At 44.6% G+C, this 27,661-nt stretch overlaps 1 protein-coding gene across 1 annotated transcript in view; it reads left to right on the top strand.

Moving 5' to 3' along the window:
- nav3 (neuron navigator 3) overlaps window positions 1–27,661 on the top strand; it is a 433,465-nt gene that overhangs the window by 271,907 nt on the left and 133,897 nt on the right. Inside the window, 1 exon segment of the mRNA XM_073058755.1 lies at window positions 3,745–3,864. Coding sequence (XP_072914856.1) covers window positions 3,745–3,864 — 120 coding nt within the window.

Here is a 27,661-nt window from a genome sequence, read left to right as displayed (position 1 = left end):
ACTACTCTTTATATTTTCTCTGTAATGCAAATCAAAAGTCTCCCTATTATGACAGAGATGATCCAAAGGGAAACTGGAAAAGACCCAGTACTGTCTCAGGACTATATGGCTATCCAAAATGGCTGGAATTGCAGCAGAAATTCCAGTGTCCCCATTTTTACCAGCACCCAAATGAACTCGCCCTGAATAGAGGGTGCCTTATGTGGGGCTTAATGTTGTTATATGATCCAAGCTGAGAGCTAAAGTGTTGGAGGAGTTACATGCTGGTCATCTAGGCGTGCTCAAACTGAAAGCATTGGCTCGAGGCTTTGCCTAGTGGCCTGGGTTAGATCGGCACATTGAGCAGCTTTCCAACACGTTCAGAAGGAAAGTGCCCAGAGATGTCAGAACCATTTTCTGCATTTCCAGAGTCAACTCCAACAACCACCATGGAGGAGTCTTCAGAACCTAAGATTGTTTCACAGCCACAAGTTTCTCCTGCCAGCAGAGTGACCCCTCATGTCAGGAAAGACATTATCCCACAAGAGTAAGTAATCCTCCACAATGATTAAACCCTTAGTCCTGAATGTGACAATTCAAGATTGACCTTGCTGTGGATGTCTATTACATACTGTATACAAGGTGAGGTGGATTCCATATTGAGTTGGCGTTTATAGCTAATTACGACTTGCAAGGGTCAATATTGTCTATTTAATATTTCAGTAATATTGTAAATGTATTGTTTGATTAAGCATTCTTTGTGTTGACATAATTCATTATGGCTTATATGTAAAAGTATGTGAATGGCCAATGTCATCACGTCACCACGTCATAAGAGTGCGCCTCACTAAAATAAAAGCGAAGCATACACATTCTCCTGGGCTCCTGTTCTTTTTCTTTTGATTAATTTCTGAAGTTACAAAACATAACAAGTAGATGAATAAAATCTAATAAAGTTGTAAACTACTTTAGCAGGAGTATTTTATGCCAGGACCAGAGCAATTCCAAGCGGTGACAAGGGTGTCCACAGCCCATTTAGTCCTTTATGAAATGCGTGGTATCTCTGCAGGGGTTTGAACCTCCCATGACTTGCAAGGGTCAAGATCGTGCTTGTCCGACCTCTGAATCATAGGCCTGAGCATGGGAACTCTGGTTGTGTTTGTTCCTGCCTGCTGGCACTGTTTAATTATTAGTTATCTCCTAACAGCCAAAGACATGGAGATAGTGAATTGTCGTGGATGAGAATGGGATTATTGACCCCAGAGGATCTGTGGCAGCTGTCAATAAGAACAAACCAGTCAGCCCTGTTCTGATAAAGGTTACAAGAGCTGAATTGTTAATTCTTTCTCTGCCTGCTGACGCTGACTAACCTGCTGAGTGTGCTTTAGTCCATCCACTTCAAGTTTTGATGTGTTGTACATTCAGAGGTGCTCTTCTGTTGTAGCACGTGGATACCTGAGTTACTGCCACCTTCCTGTCAGCTTGAACCAGTCTGGCCATTCTCCTCTGACCCCTCTCTTTAACAAAGCACTTTCACGCACACAACTCTGCTCACTGGATGATAATTTTTGTTTATCGCTCCATTCCCTGTAAACTCTACAGGTCATTGTGTATGAAAATCCCAGGAGATCAGCAATTTCTGAGATACTCAAACCACCCTATCTGGCACCAACAATCATTCTAAGGTCAAAGTCACTGAGGTCACATTTCCTCCCCATTCTGATGTTTGGTCTGAACAATAAATAAACCTCTTGACCATGTCTGCATGCATCGTCCACTATCTGTCTAAAAAGAAATCCTTCCTCTTCAGTCCCCCTGTACTTTCCTCCAATCAGCTTAAAACTATGCCCCCTGGTATTAGCCATTTATGCCCTGGTAAAAAGACTCTGACTGCCCTCTCGATCCATGCCTCTTGTCTGCCACATTTCTCCATTACTGAATCCACATGCACCACGCTGGCAATTTTCACACTTCAGAAAGAATGTTGAACAGTACGGCACTGAACAGATGTTGTGCCAAGCTAATTAAACCAATGGACTTTAATTAATCCCTTCTTCGGGCATTAACTATATTCCTCCCTTCATGTGCCTGCTAAGTATCTCTTACACAAGTCATTTGCCTCCATCTGCACCCCGGCAGCACGTTCCAGGCACCTACCACTTTTGAGTTTTAAAAAAAAGTTGCCTTGCACATCTACTTTGAGGTCTGGGAGATAACAGCATGGCCAACATTTTACTACCCATCCGTAGTTGCCCCTGAGAAGGTGACGGTGAGCTGGTATCTTTAACTACTACAGTCGGACACTGATGAAGGGGCTCTCATGGTATAACTGGGGAAGGAGGTTCTAGGATTGAGATACAGGTATGGGGACAGGCCACCGATATACTTCCAAGTCAGTTTGAGATTAGATCAGCTTTGCTTGTCGCATATGCATTGAAACACAGAAAGGTACAGTTGTTTGCGTCAGTGATCAGCACAGTCCGATGACGTGCTGTGAGCCTGTGAGTGTCGCCATGCTTCCAGTGCCAACATATCACCCCACAACTGACTAACCCTAATCCATTTACGTCTCGGGAATGTGAGAGGAAGCTGGAGGAAAAGCATAAGGTCATCCTGTCTTCGGACACAGCTTGCGTGCCGCTCTTCTTGGGAGTGTTTGCCAGGTCAGATGTTTCTTCAGCCAGTACCCGGTCTTTGAGAAAGAAAATCAGGTTGGTGTGGGAATTGGAAGAGATGCAGGATTAGTGAACCCATTGACTTTGTCCTCCTTTGTGCTCGAGGTCACAGGGCTGGGAGCTGCTGCCAGAGAAGTCCAGGCAGGTAACTGCAGTACATTCTGGAGATGGTATACGCTGCAGGCACTGTGTGCTGGTAGGAGTGAGTGAATGTTTGGACTGGTGGTGAGGTGTCAGTAGGGCAGGCTGCCTTGCCCTGGATGGTGCCCAAGCTTAGAATATAGAACATAAAACATTAGAATACAGTAGAAGCCCTTCGGCCCATGATAATGTGCTTACATTTTACCTTCCCAAAGATCAATCTAATCCTTCCCTCTTACGTAGCCTCCGTTTTATCATCTATTTTCCCTATCTAGGAGTTTCTCAAATGTCCCTAATGTATCTGCATCAACCACCCCCCCCCACCCCCCCGGCAGTGTATTCCACACACGCACCACTCTCTGTGTAAAGAACTCTCTTAACATCACCCCTATTCTTTCCTCCAATCATGTTAAAATGCCCCCTAGTATTAGCCATTTCCATCCTGGCTGTCCACTCCATCTACAGTGTATATCTGACCTGCACACCTCAATCGTCACCTCTCATCCTCCTTCACTCCAGAGAAAAGTTCTAGCTTCCTCAACCTATCCTCATAAGACATGCACTCTAGACCTAGACCAGTGATCCTGGTAAATAGCTGCATCTTTTCTTAAGAGTTCTTGACAGAATCAGAATCACATTTATTATCACTGACTTATGTCATGATATTTGTTGTTTTGTAGCAACAATACAGTGCAAGATTTAAAAATTATTATAGGTTACAAAGTAATGCAAAAGCCCAGTAGCGAGATAATGTTGTTGGGCTCATGGACTGCGCAGAAATCTCATGGCAGAGGGGAAGAAGCTGTTCCTAAAATGTTGAGTGTGTGTCTTCAGGCTCCTGTACCTCCTCCCTGATGGTAGTAATGAGAAAGGATCATGTTTACATTACAGTCATCCATAGAAGTGGGGAGTATTCCATTATATTCCTGACTTTTGGGCTCTGTTCCAGGTACATGACCGACGGAGGCCTTAACCTGTACACTCGGAGCATGAACCGGATCCCGGATGTGTCAGCGACACGGGACATCATACAACGAGGCGTGCCCGATGTGACAGGAGATGGTGACAGGTAAGAATAAGACAGCAGTGAACACGAGCAACACTTGCATGGAGTGGAATCAAAGGATTTTGACGTTGTTACTGGTCCCTGAAGGAAGATAGACATGATAGAAGATCTCATCTCATTAAAGGCCACTCTGGCGGCATCTGGAAGCAAAGTCAAAGTAAAATTTATATTCAAAGTATGAATGCCGTGTACTACTTTGAGATTCATTTTTGAGGGCATTTACAGGAAAACAAAGAAATGCAATAGAATTTATGAAAATCGATACATAAACAAAGCCTGACAAACAACCAATGTGTAAACAAAGACGGATTGTCCAAGTTAAAAATAATAATCATATCGAGAAAATGTGTTGTAAAGAGTCCATGAAAGTGAGTTTATAATTTGTGGAATAAGTTCATAGTTGGGGTGAGTGAAGTTAGTCTCATGCAGATTCAGGAGGCTGATGGTTGCAGGGTAATAATTCTTCCTGAACCTGGTGGTGTGGGGACAGCAAGTGCTCTATTTCTCACCTTTCTCACTGTGGAGTTTCATGTGCCAGTTTCAAACAATAATAACATCCATTTGTCCAGCTCCTTTAATGTCACAAGCACCATTATCAAATAAAAAACACTTTGACCCACAGGAGATATTAGGATAGGTAATCAAAAGCATTTTGAAGTGGGTGTTGAAGTAAGGTGGACGGAGACACAGAGGGTTTGTGGGGAGAGGAGATAAGGCCCAGATCGAGTGGATGTGGTGAGGATGTTTCCGGTAGTGTGGGAGTCTAGGACCTGAGGGCCCAGCCTTTAAACTGAAGGGTGTCCTTTTAGAACTGGAATGAGGAAGAATTTCTTTAGCCAGAGGTAATGAATTTGTGGAAGTATTGCTACAGATGGCTGTAGAGACCAAGTCATTGGGTATGTTTGAAACATAGAAAATCTACAGCACATTACAGGCCTTACGGCCCACAGTGTTGTGTTGACCACGTAACCTACTCTAGAAACTGCCTAGAATTTCCCTACCACATAGCACTCTACTTTTCTAAGCTCCATATACTTCTTAAAAGACCCTATTGTATCTATAAAGCAGAGGTTGATACGTTTCATGATTAATAAGGGTCTTAAAGGTGGGAGAAGGCAGGAGATTGGAGATTGGGGTTGAGTGGGATAATAATTCAGCCATGATAGAATGGTGAAGCAGACTCAATGGGTCAAATGGCCTAATTCTGCTCCTACGTCCTACGGACCTATGGTCTTATGGGGGTATGTCGGAGGGTGGGAACTCGGCAGCTGAAGACAAAGTTTGCTGTCATGATGCAGTGAGTACGGTGAAGTACAGGTTCAAGGAACAGTTTGCTTACAGCAGCATCACAAACACTTAAACAACACACCGAATGCGACTAAATTATACCTGACAGCAAAAGGGAGTAAAAGTCAGTGATGCAAACTGAAACACAATCAGAGACAAGTCCGTCTCACCCTTCGGTGTGTTGACTGACTCCACCTGCTCGAATTTCTGGGCTCAGTCTCTGGTACAGAAAGTCAGGATATTTGTGACCACTTCCTCGGAAGCAAGGTTGTTCTCTGCACCTCTCTTTCAGTGAGACTGTGTCCTCCCAGTATTAATTCTGTCTCTTTTTTTCAAATCTTCATCTCTCTCTGTTCTCCTTTACTTATTACCATTTCTCCTGCAGCTTTCATTATCAATTTATTGCCCAATTAGATGCAATCAACTTTAATTTCCACTAATTTTTTTCTGTCTGTCACTTTGACTCTTGCCCAGTTTCTCCCTCTTATGAAAATAAAAATTAAAAATGGAAAATAAAAGAAACTGCAAGCACTGAAAATCTGAAATTAAAGCAGAATACTCAGCTGGTTGGGGAGTGTCTGTGGAGTTCAAAGTTCAAGTTCAAAGTATATTTATTATCAAAGTATACATATGTCAGCATATACAAGCCTGAGATGAATTTTCTTGCAGGCATTCATTGTAAGTAGAAAGAATCACAAAAGAATCAATGAAAATCCACATAGGACAGAGACAGATACACAACCAACATGCAAAAGACAACAAACAATGCAGATACACAAAAGAAAAGAAGAAAACAATAATAACTAACCAATGAATATTGAGAACATGAGATGAAGAGTCCTAGAAAGTGAGTCCATATGTGTGGGAACAGTTCAGTGACGGGGCAAGCAATTTGAGGGAGGTTATCCCTTTTGTTTCAAGAGCCTGGTGGCTGAGGGTGAATAACTGTTCCTGAAGCTGGTGGTGTGGGGCTTGTAACTCCTGCACCTCCTTCCTCATGGCAGCAGAGAGAAGAGATGCTGCTTTCCTGTGACAGCGCTCCGTGGAAATGTGCTCAATGCTGAGGAGGTCTTTACTCATGTGGACACTACTTTTTGTAGCTTTTTCTGTTCATGGGCTTTGGTGTTTCCATACCAGGCCGTGATACAACCAGTAAGGATGCTCTCCACTGCGCATCTGTAGAAGTTTGTCAAAGTTTTAGATGACATACCAAATCTGTGCAAACCTCCCAGAAAGTAGAGGCACTGCTGTGTCTCCTTTGTAATGGTACTTACACGCTAGACTCAGGACAAATCCTTTTAAATGATGATGTCGAGGAAGTTGCTGACTCTCTCCATCTCTGATACTCTGATGAGGACTGGTTTCCTCCTCCTGCTGTCAATAATCAGCTCTTTGGTTTTGCGGACATTGAGTGTTGTGGCAGCACTCAGCCATACTCTTAATCTTCCTCCTATATGCTGATTCGTCACCAGCTTTGATTTGGCCAATGACACTGGTATTGTCAGCAAACTTAAATATGGGGAAACAGTTCGTGTTTTAGGATTAAGTCCTATCAACTGCAACTTTCCCTCTCTTTCTCTTTCTCTCTCTCTCTCCCTTTCTGTCTTTCTTTCTATCTCTTTTTCTCTGTCAGTGTATCTCGTCCAAGTTTAATCTTCACGTATACAGCTAAATGAAACAGTGTTTGTCTCTGTCTCTATGTCTCTCTTCCACACCCTTGTTTTTCTCTCTCTCTTCCCTCCACCACCCACCCCTCCTTCCCAACTCTCTCAAACTGAGTGAGTCTTAACGATTACGGTGCTGGAAGTTGTACAGGCCTGAGTAAAAGTGCGTTAATGAGCTGTATGTGAGGGGGACCTTGGCTGTGAAAACTCATCTTGATTGTGAAATTCTCTCAGAAATGAGGTCCAAGCCATCCAGTGAGACAGGCCCGGAGTTACACACTGTGTGATAGAACCTCTGTGTACATAACATTTTCCAAAGCAACTGAAACAAATCAATTGAGCTTCGTGTTTCATTGTGAGAGGGTGTGTGGAGGATGGAAAGATTTCAGGCACGGCTTAGAGCTCCAGGTGGTGGGTCCCTCTGATAAGGGAGGGTGTCAGGGCAGGAGACGAAGAGGACATTGGACTTCGATTGTTTTTGAGTCCCGTACTGTTCCCTTGTGTCCACAAAGGATATTTTTTGAGTTTATGTTAACATGTGTTCAGCACAGCTCTGCTGTCAATATACAAAGGCACAGAGTGCTGAGAAAAACTTTCAGAAGGAACACTCTACAGGCACTAAAACATTGCTTTAGTATGTGTGCTTTTGATAAAATTCAGTCACAAGGAGATAAATCAGCAAATGTAATAAGACCATAAGGTGTAGGAGCAGAATTAGGCCATTTGGCCCACTGAGTCCGCTCTGCCATTCCATCATGGCTGATTTATTATCCCTCTCAACCCCATTCTCCTGTCTTCTCCCCATAACCTTTGACAACGTTACTAATGAAGAACCTATCAACCTCTGCTTTAAGCATACCCAATGACTTGCTCACTGCAGCTGTCTGTGGCAATGAATTCCAAAGATTCACCACACTCTGGCTAAAGAAGTTCCTCCTCATCTGTTCCAAATGGACGTCCCTCTATTCTGAGGCTACGCCCTCTGATCCTATTCACATCTACAACAGGAAACATCTTCTGTCTCCATATCCATTCTACCAGAACCTTTCAATATTCGACAGGTTCAAGTTTATTCATGTTTAATTGTCATTCAATCATACATGAATACCCCTACAAAACAGGCAAATAAAACAGCATTACTCCAGGCCCAAGGTGCAAAACACAGTCATACACAGCCCAAGAAACATATAGCATATAAAAGATAGCTGCAAAATACAGTCACACAAAAAATATATATAGCCCAGGTCACTGGTCTGAGTGCTACTGATCCCATGTAACCCAGTACTACCTGTCGCATGGTCGGGTGGTCGGTGACTAATCCAGCTCCCCACCCCCAGGCTTGCCTGGTGAGGAGGGCGGCTAGACACCCTGCAGGACGAAAAACAAGACCTGTCAAAGGGCGGATGAACCCTGTCGTAGGGTTAACGGCCATCCAGCAAACACGTGCCGTGAAGCGCGGAAAGGGCATCCCTCGCATCGAAGCTTGGTCTGGCCATTCACTGCAACTGAACTTCCCCCAGCCGTCTGGGACCCCACCGTGCCACTGGATCCGGGAGGGGATGTCGAGAGGGTGGGTCTGGACCTGTGCAACCCCCTACTCACCTAAAATCCGTTCATGCACACACTGTTCCTTTCTGAGGAGTGGGGTCACCCCACTAACTGACTGAAAGGGAGCATCATTATCCTATGGGATGGATAGCCAGAGAGATATATAGTCCAAGACTCTGAGTCCATGAATGTTGCAGCAATCTGCAGCCGAACGGCTTGTCTTCTGCTGAATGAACAGCACCAACTTCAGCTTGAATGCCACACCACACCACATGGTCCCCAGCCGCACTAACCCCTCTCTCCTGGGTGGATGTAAGCAGGTGACACCACAGCTCAAGGCCTAGTCCTTGCTACGACTGAGGCCGTACAGCTCTCTGCCGTCCGCCGCCGCCGTCTTGTGAATTGGACTTGCAGCAATGTCCGACGGGATCTGGCGATCACGAGGAAGGTGGCTCAGACGATCACTCGCTGTGCCGCCTTTGCGCACTGACTCTTCTGACAGCAGGCAGCCGCGCGATCTGCTCCTTCCGTTTCTGCACCAGCGAGCAAATCACTGATGCAGTAGATCAGCAGTACTTTCAAGTTCTTAATATCCAGCAGGCTTCAATGAGATCTCCCCTCATTCTTCTAAACTCCAGTGAGTACAGGCTCAGAGCAATTAAATGTTCCTCATCTGTTAACCCTTTCATTGCCAGGATCATTCTTGTGAACCTCCTCTGGACCTTCTCCAATGTCAGCACATCTTTTCTTAGATAAGGGGCCCAAAACTGCTCACAATACTCCCAGTGCGGTCTGACCAATGCCTTATAAAGCCCCAGCTTTATAGATTAGAATAGAACAGAATAGGGTGAGGGGCGGGCAAACTGTGGGTGAGCAAGTAATTATTTAAATTTGGAAAATGGCACAGCGACTCCTACGTTCCCTGCATTCTGCAGGGCAAATTAAGGGGAACTCGATTAATTTGCTTGCCCAGGTTTAAATCCCTCTTGGCACCACAGATGTTGAAGCGGCAGGAAATTATGATAAGCTACTAATCCACCAGTTAATAGATTGAAGAATTTTTATTGCAAAGACATGGCCGTGTCTATGCATGAGCCAATGGAAGCTATGGAAGTCTATTTCACGCACCAGTGTCAGCATGAAATTGAGCCGACATTATTAGTTTGTGGAGTAGTAAACATGACAAAAATAGCAGACATCGAACATGGAGCATCAAACAGTACAATATATGAACAAGCCCTTCGACACACAATGTTCTGCCAAACTAATTAAACTAATGATGCCTACTTAAGATAATCCCTTCTGCTGCATATGGTCCATTCACATGCCTATCTAAGAGCCTCTTAAATGCCTCTATTGTGTTTGCTTCCACTGTCGCCCCTGGCTGCGGATTCCAGGCACCCACCGTTCTCTGTAAAAAAAACTTGCCCTGCTCATCTCCTTTGAACCTTCCCCCTCGCAACCACCCAAATGCATGGTGTCTAGTATTAAAAATGTCCACCCTGTGAAAAGGATTTTGGCTCTCTGTACCTCTCATTATTTTATCGGCCTCTATCGGGCCTCTCCTCACTGCATGGAATTTCACAATGGAGATGGGAATCGCTCAGAATAAAGAGGAGAGAGGGGAGTGGTGAGATCAGGGGCTGGTAGGTAATAGGTGGACTGACGAGGGACATGGGATGACAGATGGACCCAGGGAAGAGAGGGAGTTGGAGACTTTTGGGAAACAGAGAAGGAATTAAAAAATAGAGGGAGAGGAAGTCAGCTGTGAGGGGTGGGGGGAGGGGTTGGTAATAAGTACAGACACAAAGGGTTACCAGTGCTGGAAATAATAAATAATAATAATATATGTTAGGTAAGGAAGCTGGTAATGGAAACCTTTGGGGAAGGTATAGGGCACATGGAATTGGATGGAGGAGTGTGGGTGAGATGATGGGCAGTGGATGGATGGAACCAGGAGGGAGAGGGATGAAAATGGGAGAATTAATTTGGTTAAGTATCAGTACATCTAGTAACAGTATTCCAGTGTGATTATGTTCCAAGAGCGTGACTTCCATGTGCTATAATATAAAGGCTTGGAGTCACAGAGACAGCGCAGAAAAGGACCTTTCAGCCCACCATTTCTATGCTAGCCATAAAGTAGCCCTCTATACTCACACATAGCCATGTTTGCCTGAGTGATTCCAAGGTACAGCTTAAATGTTGTGACAGTTCCTGACCCCACCACCTTCTCACACAGCACATTCCAGAAATAACTGGGAATATTAATATAGCAACAGAGACAGCCCAGATGGTGATTAATAATGCCCTAGTGGCTTTGGGGACATTAGTATGGGCTGAATGGGAGTATTATAATGACTATAGAAGTACCTCTGGAGATTATTAGTGTGGTCATTACTTCTGAACATAACTATGTTAGAAGTAGGCCCATAACTGCCTTAGTAACCTACTGGGTCACTCATACTTAGCACGACCAAGGTAAGAATCAGAATAAAGTTGATTGTCATTGACATATGTTGTAAAATTTGTTTTGAAGCAGTAGAACAGTGCAATACATAGAAAATTTCAGGAAATTACAATATCAATATGGAAATAATAAATACTTTTGCATATTGTATCTCTGTAGCTCCCACTGGTATTTTGTAAGGAGCTTGTAAGATCTCCCCAAGACCCTGTGAGTTTCCTCCAAGTGCTCTGCTTTCCTCCCACAGTCCAAAGGTGTACAAGTTAGTAGGTTATAAACATTAGAGATTCTGCAGATACTGGAAATCCAGAGTAACAGACACAAAATGCTGGAGGAACTCAGCAGGTCATGAATAAACAGTTGACGTTTTCAGCTGAGTCCTTTCTTCAGGATTGGAAAAGAAGGAGAAAGACACAGAAAAAGGTGGGGGTGTGGAGGAGAAGGAGGATAGCTAGGAGGTGTAGGTGAAGCTAACTGGGTGGGAAAGGTAAAGGGCTGGAGAAGAAAGAATCTGACAGGAGAGGAGAGTGGACCATTGGAGAGTGATGAAGGAGGGGCACCAGGGGTTGGTGACAGGCAGGTGAGGAAATGTTTTAAGAGGCTAGAATGAGTGAAGAATAGAAGAAGAGGAAAAGGGGAGAAATAAATTATCAGAAGGAGAAATCAATATTCATGCCATCAGGCTGGTTACCTATGATAGAATATGAGGTGTTACTTCTCAAGCCTGAGGGCGGTCTCATCATGGCAAAAGAGGAGGTCATGGCCTGATGTGTTGGAACAGGAGTGGGTCTAGGAATCAAAAGTGTTGGCCACCAGGAAATTCCACTTTTGGCAGATGAAATGGAGATGCTCTACTTTACATTGGGTCTCACCAGTGCAGAGGAGGCCGCGATGAGAGCACCGGATACATAGATGACTCCAACAAGTTCGCAGGTGAAGTGTTTGGGCAATTAGTCACATGGGCGTTGTTGAACAGTGTGGAATCACTGGGCTAAAAGATCCTGTTACCATGCTGTATCTCTAACTGAAAATAAAATTAATAAATAAAGATCTCCCCTTATTCTCCTGCACTCCAGGGGAAAAAATCCTAACCTATTCAACCTTTCCCTCGGTGAATATTAATGTAGGCAGCAACAGGAAATTAATAATATGTGTAATATTAGCAGTCTGGGTGAGTCTTAATAACAGCAGTGATATCCAGAGGAGAATTATTTTGATCAGCAGTAGCAATGCTGCAGATTATTAAAAGATCCAGCAATTTTATTTGATTGGCATATGAATTGCATCACCTAGGAGCATATCTATTTAAATGAGGTGCTTAACCATTCCATTGATCAGATATCTTATGAAGAACCTTTTCCCTTCTCACCTGCCAGTCATTGCCCTCTAGTGGCCCCTCCCACCCTCCCTTTCTCCTGTGCTTCACTCCCCTCTCCTATCAGATTCTAATATTACAATGCATCTGTAGATGTGAACTTCCCACCACTATTCAGAACATTTACAAAGACAGGTGTGAAAAAGGGCCCGAAGGATCATTGGGGACCCGAGTCATCCCAACCACAAACTGTTCCAGCTGCTACCATCCAGGAAACGGTACCGCAGCATAAAAGCCAGGACCAACAGACTCTGGGACAACTTCTTCCACCAGGCCATCAGACTGATTAGTTCATGCTGATACAGTCGTATTTCTATGTTGTATCGACTGTCCTTTTGTACATACTATTTATTATTAAATATTACTATAAATTGCACATTACACATTTAGACAGAGACATAATGTAAAGATTTTCACTCCTCATGTATATGAAGGATGTAAGAAATAAAGTCAGTTCAATTCCTGCTTCTACCTTTTCCATCTATCACCTCCCAACTTCGACCTTCATCTTACCCCACCCACCTACTTTCTTCTCACCTGGCTTCACTCATCACCTTCTAACTTGTCCTTCTCTCCCGTCCCCACCTTCTTGCTCTGGCATTTTCCCCCTTCTTTTCCAGCCCTGATGAAGGGTTTCTATCTGAAATGTCAACTCTTTGCACCTTTCCATAGATGCTGCCTGACCTGCTGAGTCCCTCCAGCATTTTGTGTGTGTTGCTCTGGATTTCCAGCATCTGTAGAATCTCTTGTGTTTACTCTTGTGAAGTGTTTTTTGTGTGGATGTAAATACCTTTTTCCGTGAGCTGTAAGATAGATCAGAGGCACGTGACAAGGTTAATTCTCTGACGCCTTTCTGCACGTGCAGAGATGATCACTTTGCTTGTCAGCGGCCACAAACAGATGATGAAAGAGTGAGTGTTGATCTCATCCGTCTTGTACTGCCCTCTGAGGGCTTCCACTTTGCCGTGCATCATCTCCCTGTCAAGTGTGCTGGCTGGCAGTCTGCCTGGGCCGTGCTGCGTCTTTGTGTCCGTATGCCTCTGGGTCCCTATCATTCCCCCAAGGGTTGGATCACACCACCAGCTGTAACCTGGTGGATGTTCCCAGCTGAGAGCTGAACGGCTATCGGGAAAGGTCGTGCTGGGTGTGAGTGAGGCAATGGACGTATGCTCAGTGGACACTTTATTAGGTACAGGGGGTGTATTTCTGTATGTTCGTGGTCTTCTGCTGCTGCAGCCCATCTTCTTCAAGGTTTGATGTGAGAGGTGCTCTTCTGCACGCCACTGTTGTAGCGTGTGGTTACCTGAGTTACTGTCTCCTTCCTGTCAGCTTGAACCAGTCTGGCCATTCTCCTCTGACTCCTCTCACTAACAAGGTGTTTTCACCCACAGCATTGCCGCTCACCAGTGTTTTTATTTACTTTTTTGCAACATTCACTATAAAATCTAGAGATTGTTGTGTGTGAAAATCCCAAGAGAACAGCAGTTTCTGAGATACTCAAACCACCCCGTCTGGCACCAACAATCATTCCACTTAGATCACATTTCTTCCCCATTGTTTGATCTGAACAACGACTGAAGCGCTTGACCATGCCTGCAAGCTTTTATGCATTGAGTTGCTGCTATACGATTAGCTGATTGGATATTTGCATTAACGAGACGGTGTACAGGTTTACCTAATAAAGTGGCCGCTGAGTATGTCTGCAGAGATAGTTTAGCTGGTGAAATGCAATCTTCCTTCTTCACTCATTTTCCAACTTAGAAATGAGGAGAAGTCAATCACCCCACAAGCCATATCTCCAGTTACTCACTTCCAGGAGGAGGGCTGCCCAGTGCCACATCTGGTGGGGCCACTGCCTCGCCGTGCAAGGGGAGCCAGGTTCAATGCTAACCTCGGGTACTGTTTCTGTATGGACTGCCACGTTCTCCCCGTTCCTGCTGCTCCATTTTCCTCCTACCTCCATGAAGACAAGTGTGAGGTGTGGCACTTTGGGAGGACACACCAGGGTAGGACTTGCACAGAGAATGACAGGGCATTGAGCAGTGCAGTAGAACAGAGGGATCTGGGAATACGCATCCATAATTCCTTGAAAGGTAGATAGGGTTGTAAAGGGAGCGTTTGTTCTTCATAAATCAAAGTACTGACCACAGGGGATGGGATATAATGTTGAAGTTGTAGAAGACATTGGTGAGGCCATATTTTTAATATTATGTGGAGTTTTGCCACACACCTATAAGAAAGGAAATTGAAAAAGAATACAGAGACAATGTACAACTATGTTGCAGGGATCTGAAGACCTGAGTTATAGGGAAAGTTTGAATATCTTAGGACTTTATTCCCTAGAGCATAGGAGAATAAGAGGGGATTTGTTAGAAGTATACAAATTGATTACGTATAGATAGAGTAGATCCAAGGAAGCTTTTTCCACTGAAGTAGTTAAGACTAGATCTAGAAGTCATAGGTTAAGGGTGAAAGGTGAAGTATTTATAGGGAACCTGAGAAGACTACATCGTCACTCAGAAGATGATCTGAGTGTGGAATGAGCTGCCAGTGGAAGTGGGTTCACTTTCAACATTTAAGAAAACATTGAAGGGGTGGTGGGTATGGAGGGCTATGGTCGAAGGGACTAGGCAGAATGGACTAGATGGGCCAAAGGGCCAGCTTCTGTGCTGTAGTGCTCCATGACTCTATAACCTTGGCTGCTGTTTTTGGATGGAGTTTGCATGTTTCCCCCGAATGCTTCAGTGTCCTCCCATGTCTCAAAGAAGCCCGTTAATTGTAGGTTAATTGGCCGCTGGAAGTTGCTCCTAGTGCATTGGTGAGTAGTGAGAATCTGGAGAGCAGTGATGAGAATATTGGAAAATAAAATTGTGTAAGCAGGTCAGCAGGGACTCGATTGGCCAAAGGTCCTGTTTCCATGCTGTGTGTCTGTATGATTCTTTCATGTTTTGATGCCCTTGCCCAATAATAATCCAACATTCACAGCCTATTAGCGAGGAGAGTTTTTCCTGTCAAAGTCAAGTTTATTGTCATGTGCACGATTACACATATGCACAGGTGCAATGATAAACTTGTAGCTGTGTCACAGGCACCTAAAGTCAGATAAAGCACAGTTGCAATAACAAAGCATCAATTATACACAATTTTTACAAGAAAGAAGACAATATGAACAAATTAAACTGTTGCTATACTGAGGTAGCGAGTAGGGTTGTCCCGGTTGGTTCAGGAACCAAATGGTTGAAGGGAAGTAGCTGTTCTTGAACCTGGTGCTGTGGGACCTCAGGCCCATGGTGACTGTCAGAAGATGGCTGCTGTAGATAGTACGGATGGTGGGGTTGGATGTGCCTCAATCACCCCTGGCTTTTATGTGAAAAATGCTTTGGTTGATGTTAAGTAGGTAATTCTTTGTACCCTTACCAGGTAAAATTGGTTATTTTTATTTATTCCTTGGAAATGGATATGATGCTCATCTGGTGGACATTTTATCTTAATCCCAGGAAGTCTGGATCCTGCTTTCAAAAGTTGTTTTGGGGATTTAAATTCTAATGATTAAATAAATTTTGGATTTATGATAGTGACCATGAGATTACCAGCTTGTTGCAAATATCTACCTGATTCAGAGGACAAACCTTGTTCTTAGCAAAATGCTGGGGGAGCTCAGCAGGTCAGGCAGCATCTATGGAGGGTAATAAATAGTCGACATTTTGGGCTGAGACCCTTCATCAGGACTGGAAAGGAAGGGGCAGAAGGTGGTGGGGGGGAGGAATACAAGGTGGCAGGTGATTGGTGTGATGTGGTGAGGGGTAAGGTCGGTGGGTGGGAGAGGGGAGATGAAGTAATAAGCCAGGAGATGATAAATGCTTCTGTGCCCTTCCTGTTCAGTCCTTCCCAGTCTACCGGTACGAATTGGAGAGATTTGTTGAAGAACCATGATGGGCTGAATGTCCTTCTGGCGTACCATGTCTCCTGTTCAAGCAGATGCTCTCCTTACCTGTGTCTCCTGTTCCTTCTGCTTTCAAAGTAGTTTCTCTCCTCCCATTCATTATTGAGACTGAAAAACCCCTCACATGACAGGTTAATAACTGTGGCTTAATAAATCACAAAGTAATTTCCCACAAAAGAAGTTAATTCATGACTCTTACATTATGAGAGTCCTTGTCAAGTCAAATCTTGTAATAATATGATGGAAATCAAAACGGCTGGCTAAGTGAGTTTTCTCATGTATATTTAGCCTGCTGAAATGGTGTGGATAAGGTTGTTCATAATATTCAGATTCAGGCATAATACCATTCAAGTAGTTGCTCTCCTTATGTGAGTAATTAGACGTGTGTCAGAGCTGGTATTATCTGAGTAGGAAGGTTTGTTTCTTCATCTAACATCAAACCATACAGCACAGTACAGGCCTTTTGGTCTCCAATATCATGCCGACCTTTTAGCCTACTCCAAGATCAATCTAACCCTTCCCTCCCACATAGCCCTCTGTTTTCCTTTCATCCCTGTGCCTATCCATGAGTCCTTTCAATGTCCCTAATGTATCTGCCTCTACCATCACCCCTGCCATGGCTTTTCACACACCTACCACTCTTTCTGTGTAAAAAAAAGTATCTCTGACACCCCCTATATGTTCCTCAAGTCACCTTAAAATTCTGTTCTCTTGTATTAGCTGTTTCTGTCCTGGGTAAAGTATCTGACTGTCAACTCTATCAATGCTTCTCATCATCTTGTACACCTTATCAAGTCACTTCTCATCTTCCTTCATTCCAAAGAGAAAAGCCCTAGCTCATACAGCCTATCCTCATAAGACATCCTCTCAAATCCAGGCAACATCCATCTATAAATTTGCTGACGATACAACCATTGTTGGTAGAATCTCAGGTGGTGACGAGAGGGCGTACGGGAGTGAGATATGCCAACTAGTGGAATGGTGTCGCAGCAACAACCTTGCACTCAGCGTCAGTAAGACGAAAGAGCTGATTGTGGACTTAACCTGATCCCAACATATTGATGCAGTTATAATGAAAGGCAAGACAGCGACTATACTTCATTAGGAGTTTGAAGAGATTTGGTATGTCAACAAGTACACTCAAAAACTTCTATAGATGTACCATGGAGAGCATTCTGACAGGCTGCATCACTGTCTGGTATGGGGGGGGGGGGGGGGGTGCCTACTGCAGAGGTTTGTAAATCTAGTCAGCTCCATCTTTGGGTACTAGCCTACAAAGTACCCAGGACATCTTCAAGGAGCGGTGTCTCAGAAAGGCAGCATTCATTATTAAAGACCTCCAGCACCCAGGGCATGCACTTTTCTTACTGTTACCATCAGGTAGGAGGTACAGAAGCCTGAAGGCACACACTCAGTGATTCAGGAACAGCTTCTTCCCCTCTGCTATCCGATTCCTAAATGGACATTGAACCCTTGAACGCTACTTCACTTTTTTAATATATATTCTGTTTTTTGCATGACTTTTAATCTATTCAATATATGTATACTGTAATTTAGGGTTATTTATTATTATTATTATTATTATTATTATTTTTCTTCTATATTAAGTATTGAAGTTAACAAATTTCACAACACATGCCGGTGATAATAAATCTGATTCTGATTCTGACATACTGGCAAGCCTCCTCCGTGCCTGCTCTACATCTTCCACCACTACATTACCTCACTGTCCCATGAACAGTGGTTAATGTAACACAACACCAGTAGCCCGGGTTCAATTCTGCTGCTATCTACAAGGAGTTTGTATATTCTCCCTGTGACCGCGTGGGTTTCCTCTTGGTGCTCTGGTTTCCTCCCACATTCCTAAGCCATACAGGTTAGTATGTTAACTGGCCACTTGGATATAATTCGGCGGTGCAGGCTGGTTTGGCCATAAGGACTTGTTACCGTGCTGAATCTCGCCATCAAGAACATCCCCTCTTCTCATTGTTGTCACCAGAGAGGAGCTACCAGAGCTTGAAGATCCAAACTCAACAGCTTCTTCCCCTCCTGCCATCAGTTTTCCGAACAATCCATGAACAATGACTCTATGGTTCTTCTTTTGCATCATTTACTTCTGTAATTGATAGTAAATTGTACCAACAGGAGGAAATCTGCAGATGCTGGAAATTCAAACAATACAAACAAAATGCTGGTGGAACACCGCAGGCCAGGCAGCATCTATAGGGAGAAGCACTGTTGACGTTTCGGGCCGAGACCCTTCGACAGGACTCCTGACGAAGGGTCTCGGCCCGAAACGTCAACAGTGCTTCTCCCTATAGATGCTGCCTGGCCTGCTGTGTTCCACCAGCATTTTGCGAGTGTTGTGTAAATTGTACCGTACTGTTGCTGCAAATCAACAAATTTCACTTCCTATACGTCACCGATGATCAGCCTGATTCTGACTCTAATTCCCTTGCCCCCTGCTCCTTGTTGGTGTCCCTAGACATTTCTCAGAGCCCAATGCTGTTTCAGCTTGACAGCAGGGAAGCAGAGCTGAAAGGTGTGGCAGCTGGACCAGTCTGCCACGGGCAGCTTTCATTTTGGAGGGTTTCGGGAGAGATTACAATCATGCCCACTGGCAGGAGATTCAAGGTAATGATTCTGCTTTCTGTCCAAGTGTTTGAGCTCAGACAATATGAATCAAAATCAGATTTATTATCATTGACGTGTGCCATGAAATTTGTTGTTTTGTGGCAGCAGTACAGTGTAATGCACAAAATATACTCCGGAGTGCAAATTAACACAGGATTGGAAAAGGCTGCAGAGCTCACTCCATCATGAGCACAAGCCTCCATACCATTAAGGATATCTTCAAACAGCGATGCCTCAAAAGGTGGCATCTATAACTAAGGATCCCATTCACTCAGGACATGCTCTCTTCTTGTCGCTACCATCAGGGAGGAGGCACAGGAGCCTGAGGACACACTCAAAGTTTTAGGAACAGCTTCTTCCCCTCCAGCATCAGATTTCTGAATAGACAATGAATGACTTTTCACTACTTATTTAATTTTTTAAAATATCCTGTATATATTTCTTATTGTAGTTCATTGCTTTTTATATATTGCACTGTACTGCCACTGCAGAACAAACGTCACAACATATGTTAGTAATATTAAACCTGATTCTGATTCTGATTCTGATTTTTAAATCTGACGGTGGAGGGGAAGAAGCTGTTCCTAAAATGTTGAGTGTGTATCTTCAGGCTCCTGTATCTCCCCTCTGATGAGAAGAAGGCATGCCCTGGGTAGTGGGGGTCCTTAATGAAGGATGCTGCTTATTTGAGGCATCGCCTCATCGTCAGCTAGCCATTGGGTGGTGGTGAAGTCTGCATTATTCATTCTGCTTTCAGCAACCTGACCTGGGAATCTCCCCGATCGTCCCCTGTGCCCTTCCCTCTTGGTAAAGTGCTGGCGAATCCGCTTGGCTGAGATAATTAGAAGGGACATTACATTGTCTGCTTCGTACCTGCATTAATATTTAAATTGCATTCCATTTATTATAAATGCTTGTATCAATAATAAGACTATTATACATAGGAGTGGAATTAGGCCATTTGGCCCATTGAGTCTGCTCAATAAATCATGGTTGATTTATTATTCCTCTTGACCCTCTTCTCCTCCCTTCTCCCCTTAACCTTTGACACCCTTACCAATTGCGAACCTAGAGTAACACATACAAAATGCTGGAGGAATTCAGCAAGTCAGGCCACATCTGTGGAAGGGAATAAACAGTCAATGTTTCGGGCCAAGACCCTTCATCAGGACTGGGAAGGAAGGGGGAAAGAAGCAAGAATAAGAAGGTGAGGGAAGGGAAAGGAGCATGCTCAAAGGTTTAGGTGAAGTCAGGAGGGTGGGGGAGGGGGGTGAAGGAAGAAGCTGGGCGGTGATAGGTGGAAAAGGCAAAGGGCTGAAGAAGAAGGAATCTGATAGGAGAGGAGAGTGGACCATGGGAGAGAGCAAAGGAGGAGGGCACCATGAGGAGGTGAGAAGAAAGAAGGGAGCCAGAGTAGGGAATGGATGAAGAGGTAAGGAAGGGGCAAAAATTACTGTAAGTTAGAAAAATCATTGTTCATGCCATTAGGATGGAGTCTACCCTGACGGAATATGAGGTGTTCCTCTTCCAACCTGAGGGTGATCTCACTGACAAAGGAACTGAGAAAAGGGAATGGCATTTTTACAAGTGGCAGGGTGGGAAGAGGTATAGCCAAGATAGCTGTGAGAGTCAGTAGGTTTATAAAGGGTATGGGAAGACAGTTTGTCCTCAGAGATGGAGACAAGAGAGATGAAGAAAGGAGAGAGAGATGACAGAAGTGGTCCATGACACAGCACCAATGCAGCCATCAATGCAGCGCGGGAAGAGCTGGAGAGTGTCACCCACGAAAACCTGGAACATGGACTGTTCCACGTAACCAGAAAAAAGGCAGGCATAGCTGAGGCCCATGCGGGTGCCCATGGATATGCCTTGGGATGGGAGGAAGTGGGAGGAACTGAAAGTGAAGTTGTTGTGTGTAAGGACCAGTTCCACCAGACAGAGGAGGGTAGTGGTGGAGGGGAATTGTGGTGGGAACTCTTATGATGTTACTGGCCCTTTCCCAGCAGTGTGATGTGTGTATATGCTCTTGTTGGGGGGGTAGGCTGGTGCCACTGATGTGTTGGGCAGTTTTGATTGTGCATTGTGGAGTCTTCCTGCCCACTGCAGAGCAGTTTCCGTACCAGGCAGTGATGTAGCCTGTTAGGATGCTCTCTGCTACACACCTGTAGAATGACGTGAGTATGGATGTGCGAAGTCCAGCTCTCTTCAGACTCCTCAGAAATGTAGAGGTGTTGGTGAGCTTCCTTGACTGTGCACTCCTAGGAGAATGAAACCAACTTTGGGGCAAACCTCCTGGATTCAGTTGGATAAAACCAGCAGTCTGCCCCACTCACTTGAGACGTACCATTTCAGGGTAGTAGTTGGAAAAATCTAGCGCATGCCCTAGGGCAAAGGGGGTACACATGAGGGGACACAGATGATTTAACCTGCAGATGAAGGGGAGGCTATAGTGAAGGGAGAAATATTGTGTATCGGATGTGAGACCTGATGTAGATTGAGGGCTTTTTTACCGAGCACCATCGCTCCATCTGCTGCAACTTCCCATTCTCATTCCGACATGTCAGTCCGTGGCTTCCTCTATCTGTCACAAGGAGTTCACACTCAGGATGCAGAAACTACACCCTCATATTCCGTCTGAGTAGCTTCCAACTTGATGGCATGAATTTTGATTTCCCCAACTTCCAGTGATTCCCTCCTCCCCTTCTCTCTTTTTTCATTCCCTCTTACCTCTCCTTTTCTTCTCACCTGTCCGTCTCCTGCCTCTGATGCACCTCCTCTTTCCCTTCCTTTTACTTCTTCCATCTACCCCCTCCCAGCATCTAACTTCATCCCCCCCCTTCCTGTCCCCTTCCCACCTACCTTTCCCCTCAACTGGTCTCACCGCTCAGCTGCCAGCTTGTAATCCTTCACTCCCCACCCCTCCTCCCCTTCTTATTCTGACTTCTGCCCCCTCCCTTTCCAATCCTGATGAAGGATCTTGGCCTGCAACTTTGAGTGTTTATTCCCCTGCATAAATGCGGCCTGACCTGCTAAGTTCCTCCAGCATTTTGTGTGTGTTACTCGAGAAATATTGTAATGCCGTACTCTATCCTCTCCAGCTCACACAGGCTTGTTCTATTTATTACACAAAACCTCTCTCTTTTTTCTCTCTCTACCTTTTTTGTCTCTTGCATATCGTCCCTGTAAAAAAATCTGATCTATAGAAACCAGTAAATATCAATAACCACGTAGTTATCCAGCTCTGAATGTTTCAACATCCCTGTATCTATATCTTTTTGCAATTTACCTGCAGATGTCTATGCATCTAGTCGTACACACACACTAATGATGATGGATTGAGAGCAAGCTGTGCAAAGTGGCGTGTCCCTCTGCCCGGTGAGATTTTAATTGCGAGGGGGTTTCGGTGAAGCTCTCAGCTGTTGCCAGATACTTTCCTGATTGGCTTTCTCCGACGTGCTCCTGGTCCCCAGCTGAGAGACCTCACGGGCAGGCGAGCAGGAGGAACTCACTGCTCTCTCCGAACACGGAGCATCTTTCAGGTCCTCCCATTTGCACTGCGAAGGCTGGAATTTTAACATTTGCTTCCGGACTTTGGAAGATGTTTAGGAGTGACGTGGCGTTTATCCGGGGATAACTTTAGCTTTCTCCCCGAGACGGAACCGCTGCTGCTTAGAAAATGGGCGAGGGAGTGAACACGTTGGGTAAGCTCAGCTCGTGTTATCGTAAGGAGAGAGGTTATTGTCTTCAAGTCACCTGGATAATGCAGGGCTCTAATTTATTCGAAAACGTTGCGAACGAGCCAAACCTTTTGCAATGTGTCTTTTCTAAACCTCCGTGCTTTCCTTTGTGCCTTTGTCTTTGACGTGTTAGGAACATGACAGTTGAGCTTGCTGTTTCATGTCGTTCTGTGGGCAGTGCGTTTAAATGCCAACTCTGAAACCACTGCCAAACATCTTGATGAAGGGTCTCTTTGTAATCTGTGTGGCTGTTTGAATGGAGATCAGCTAATCCAAATATTTTATCCAAGCTTTTAGATTTAATCTGCCCTGTACTTAAACACAGGATGCAACTTCCTTTATGCAGGATGTTCATTGTGTGCAGTACCTGAGACAAACTGGGTCTACTCCAAGAACACAAGCCGGGTCAGTGTGGGCATACAGACCCCTTCACCCGCATACCCTTATCCAACTTCCACAATAGTAAACCCTTAATTTAACAATTATCATCTACAGTAAAGCATTAAAATCAGAGAATAGGGGCAGCAGTTTACTCTGTAATTTAAAACAAACAGGCAAATCTCAAGCCCCCCTCCGACAGAAATCTGTGTTCACTCTTTTGTTCAATGCATATTTGGGTTAATGGTGATGGGATTCGGTTGACGTGGAGTGGAGTGAGGTTAGGTATTGCAGGACCGTCACACTTGAACAGTGTGAGGTGGTCACCAATGAACTGGGGAGTGCCCGAAAGAGGTGTGGGAGAGTGGCAGGACATCTGTAAGGAAGGAATGGCTGAGGGATGTGAGGAACGAGGGTGTAAATGTGGGATGTGAGGAAGGAGTGATTGAGGGACATGAGGAAGGAGAGGTTGAGGGATGTGAGGAAGGAGAGTTTGAGGGATGTGAGGAAGAAGTGATTGAGGAATGTGAAGAAGAAGTTATTGAAGGATGTACGGAAGGAGTGATTGAGGGAAGGAAGAAAGGAGTGATTGAGGGATGTGGGGAAGAAGTGAGTGAGGGATATGAGAAAGGAGTGATTGAGGGGTGTGAGGAAGGAGGGAGTGTTAAGGAAGTGAGGAAGGAGTGATTTTTGGATGTAAGGAAGTAATGATTGAGGGATGTGAGGAAGGAAGGAGTGATTGAGGGATGTGAGGAAGAAGTGATTTTTGGATGTGAGGAAGGGGTGGTTGAGGTATGCGGGGAATGAGAGAGTGAGGAATGTGAGGAAGGAGTGATGGAGGGATGTGAGGGAGGAGGGAGTGAGGAAAGAGTGATTGAGGGGCATAAGTAAACATGAAGCATTTGAGGGGTGTAGAGATTGGAGTAGGAGGGGCTGTGATGAAAGGAGATGAAAGTGATGGGAAGAATTTTGCAGGCTGGGTATGATGTCCCGAATGTCCTGCTTCTATTTTGTACACCGTCTCTAACAATTATGGATATTCAGCCCAGGAGAACCACTTAGACTGGTTGTGATCACAGTTTCTAGTCGGGAGAGAAGGAACGTTGGTGAAGTGTCAGCATCTTCCCATCCAGTGATTTTAATAAAGCCCACTGCCTGGCTGATGAGGGTGCTCACCAGGTCCCAATAGACCGGTTTCCTGATTAACGTTGGGACTGTGCTCCGGGACCAGCTGAGAAAGCAGATTCAACAGGAACGTTCAAAGTGGAATGGGGGAGAATGGAGTTTGTAGAGAACAGAAATAGGCCCTTTGGCCTATCACGTCTGTGCTGATCTTTTTTGCCCTCTGCACTCATCCCGTTTGCCTGCATTAGGACTGTATCCGACTATGCCCTGTCTATTTAAGTGTCATTCCTAGACATAATGATTGTATCTGATGCTGCCACTTTCTGTACTACATTCTAGATATCAACCACTCTCTGCATGAAAACCTACCCCTTAGATCCATTTAAAAGCTCCATCTCTTACCCTGAGCCTGTGCCAATATTCCAACCAGAGGAGAAAGGTTTTGACTATGTATTCTATCAGTACCTCTTATAATCATACATATTTCATCTTATCCTACGCCTCTCATGATTTATTTAGATACAGCACCGTAACAGGCCCTGTTGGCCCAATGAGCTCGAGCTGCTCAGTTACACCCACGTGACCAGTTAACCTGCTAACCCGTACGTCTTTGGAATGCGGGAGGAAACCGGAGCAATCAGAATCAGGTTTAGTGTCGAATGAATATGTCGTGAAATTTGTTGCGTTGTGGCAGCAAGACATTGCAGTACATAATAATAGAAGCTGTAGACCACCATTAGAGGTATATATAAAACAAGAAAGCTAAAGGCAGCATGGTGGCATAGTGGTTAGCACCGGTGACTTGAGTTCAATTCCCGTCACTGACTGTAAGGAGTTTATACTTTCTCCCCGTGACCGCATGGGCGTTCTCCAGTTTCCTCCCGCAGACCAGAGACGTAGGGGTTGGTAGGTTAATTGGTCTTTGTAAATTGTCCTGTGATTAGTCTAGGGTTAAATCAGTGGTTGCTGGGTAGCACAGCTCGAAGGGCCAGAAGGGCCTATTCAATACCGCATCTCAATAAGTAACTAGACAGATAAGTAAATAAATAGAGTAAATAGTGCAACGTGAAATGGCAAACCAGTGAGGTGCTGTTCATGGGTTCATTGTCCATTCAGAAATCTGATGGTAGAAGGAAAGAAGCTGTTCTTGAAACGTTGAGAGTGTGTCTTCAGACTCCTGTACTTCGTCCTTGATGGTAGTAATGCAAAGAGGGCATATTCTGGGTAATGGGAGTCCTTAATGATGGATGCCCTCTTTTTGAGGCATCTCCTTTGGAAGGTGCCTGGATGCTGGTGAGGCCAGTGCCCATGATGGAGCTGGCTGAGTTTACAACATCCTGCAGCCTTTTCTGATCTTTTGTTGTGCTTCCCCCCATACCAAACGGTAATGCAACCAGTTAGAATGCTCTCCACGGTACATCTGTAAAATCTTGCAAGTGTTTTTGGTGACACACCAATTCTCCTTAAGCTCCTAATAGCTGCTGTTGTGTCTTCTTTATAATTGCTTCGATATATTAGATTAAATTCAACTTTATTGTCATTGTGCCGAGTACAGATACAAAGCCAATGAAATGCAGTTAGCATTTAACCAGAAATGCAAAGAGTAGTGTTATTTACAAAAAAACTGCGAATAAAAAGTAAGTGCTACAGCACACAAATATAAAAGTATTGAGACAGTACAATATGGGTGCAATACTGCTTAGCGCTGTGATGTGAGGTTCAGCAGGGTCACAGCCTCAGGGAAGAAGCTCTTCCTGTGCCTGCTGGTGCGGGAGTGGAGGCTCCTGTAGCACCTACCGGATGGGAGGAGAGTAAAGAGTCCATGGTTAGGGTGAGATGCATCCTTGATATTGCTTTTTGCCCTGCCCAGGCAGCATTTATGGTAGTTGTTCTCAATGGTGGACAATTGGGTGCCGATAATCCGCTGGGCATATATTGGGCTTAGGTTAGATCTACAGAGATGTTGACACCCAGGAGCTTGAAAATGCTCACCCTTTCTACTGCTGATCCCTGGATAAGGACTGGTGTGCGTACCCTTGATTTCCCCTTCCTGAAGATCACAATCATTTCCTTGGTTTTAATGATGTTGAGTGGAAACCCACGTAGTAATAGGGAGGTAACAGGGAGGATACACGAGCTCCCTGCAGACAGTGGTGGGAATTGAACCAGGGTTCCTGGCGCTGTTACACCATTATCTAACAGCTACACCACCAGGCCAACCTCAAAATCCTACAGCCCAGACACAAATCTGAACTAGGTTTATTATCACTGACTTGGGTGACATAAAATTTGTTGTTTTATGGCAGTAGGCCATTGCAAAGGCATAAAAATGACTATAAATTACAAAACTGAATGAGAAGTTGGTAAAATAAGAGTGGAGACTAATAGGAGGCAGACTAAAAATACTCAACAGGTCAGTCAGCATTGGTGGAGATAGAAGCAGCATTAATATTCCAGATTGAATGTCCTGAAACATGAATTACATTTCTTTCTCCACAGATGCTGTCTGACCTGCTGAATATTTTCATTCTGTTCCATTTTTAATGCAGAATTTCGGCGTCTGTGGCGTTTCAGCACCATGGTAGTGTAGTGGTTAGCATAATGCTTTACATCACCAGCAGACAGGGTTCAATTCCACTGCTGATTGAAAGGAGTTTGTACGTTCTCCCTCCCTGTGACTGTGGGGGTTTCCCCCAGAGCTCAGATTTCCTCCCATATTCCAAAGACTTACAAGTTGGGGTTAGTGAATTTATGCGATGCCCCCAGAACAATCCTTCCTGATTTGATTTGATGCAAATGACTAATTTCTCTGTATGTTTCCATGTACATGTGGCAAATAAAGCAAATCTCATCTTTAGACTACTACATTTTCTTTCAGACTTTTGGCATCTGCGATATTTTTTTTGGACAGTGGAGAATTCATTCAGTGAGCACAGACAACTCATATTAGGTGTCCATTCAGCCCATCTATGCCAGCTCCAGGGCAGCAATCACACTAGCCCGGTCACTAATCCAAAATTCACTCTCACACACTCCTGTCCATCCCCTCTGAATCTTCACTGAGGGTCATTTACAACATCCAATTAAACTACCAGCATTTGGGAGGAAACCAGAGGGCATGAGGGAGCCCACACAGATACTGGAACGACATGCAGACTCCACCGGGACAGCACGTCTCCCTTGAGAAGACTAGAATAAAAAGCAAGGATGTACTGCTGAGGCTTCTCACTTGGAGTACTGTGAGCAGGTCTGGGCTCAAAGGATGTGCTGGCATTGGTGAGGATCTAGAAGAATTTAGAAAATGATTGCAGGAATGAAAGGGTTAACGTATGAGGTGTGTTTGATGGCTCTGGGCCCGAATTCTCTGCAGTTTAGAAGAAAGGGGGAGGTTCTCACTGAAACCTATCAAGTATTGAAAGACCTAGATAAAGTGGACATGGAATGGATGTTTCCTGTAGTGGGGGAGTCTAGGACCAAAGTTTACAGCCTCACAATAGAAGGGCGTCTCTTTAGATCAGAGATGAGCAGGAATTTCTTTAGCCAGATGGTGGTGAATCTGTGGAATTCATTGCCAAAGATGGCTGCCAAGTTATTGGGTATATTTGAAATGGTGGTTGAAAGTTTCTTGAATTAGTGAAGGTGAGA

The sequence above is a fragment of the Hemitrygon akajei genome, chromosome 10 (genome assembly GCF_048418815.1).
Source record: "Hemitrygon akajei chromosome 10, sHemAka1.3, whole genome shotgun sequence".
Lineage (NCBI taxonomy): Eukaryota > Metazoa > Chordata > Chondrichthyes > Myliobatiformes > Dasyatidae > Hemitrygon > Hemitrygon akajei.
The sequence above is the reverse complement of the archived record's forward strand: the minus strand, read 5'-3'. Positions and strand labels throughout refer to the sequence as shown.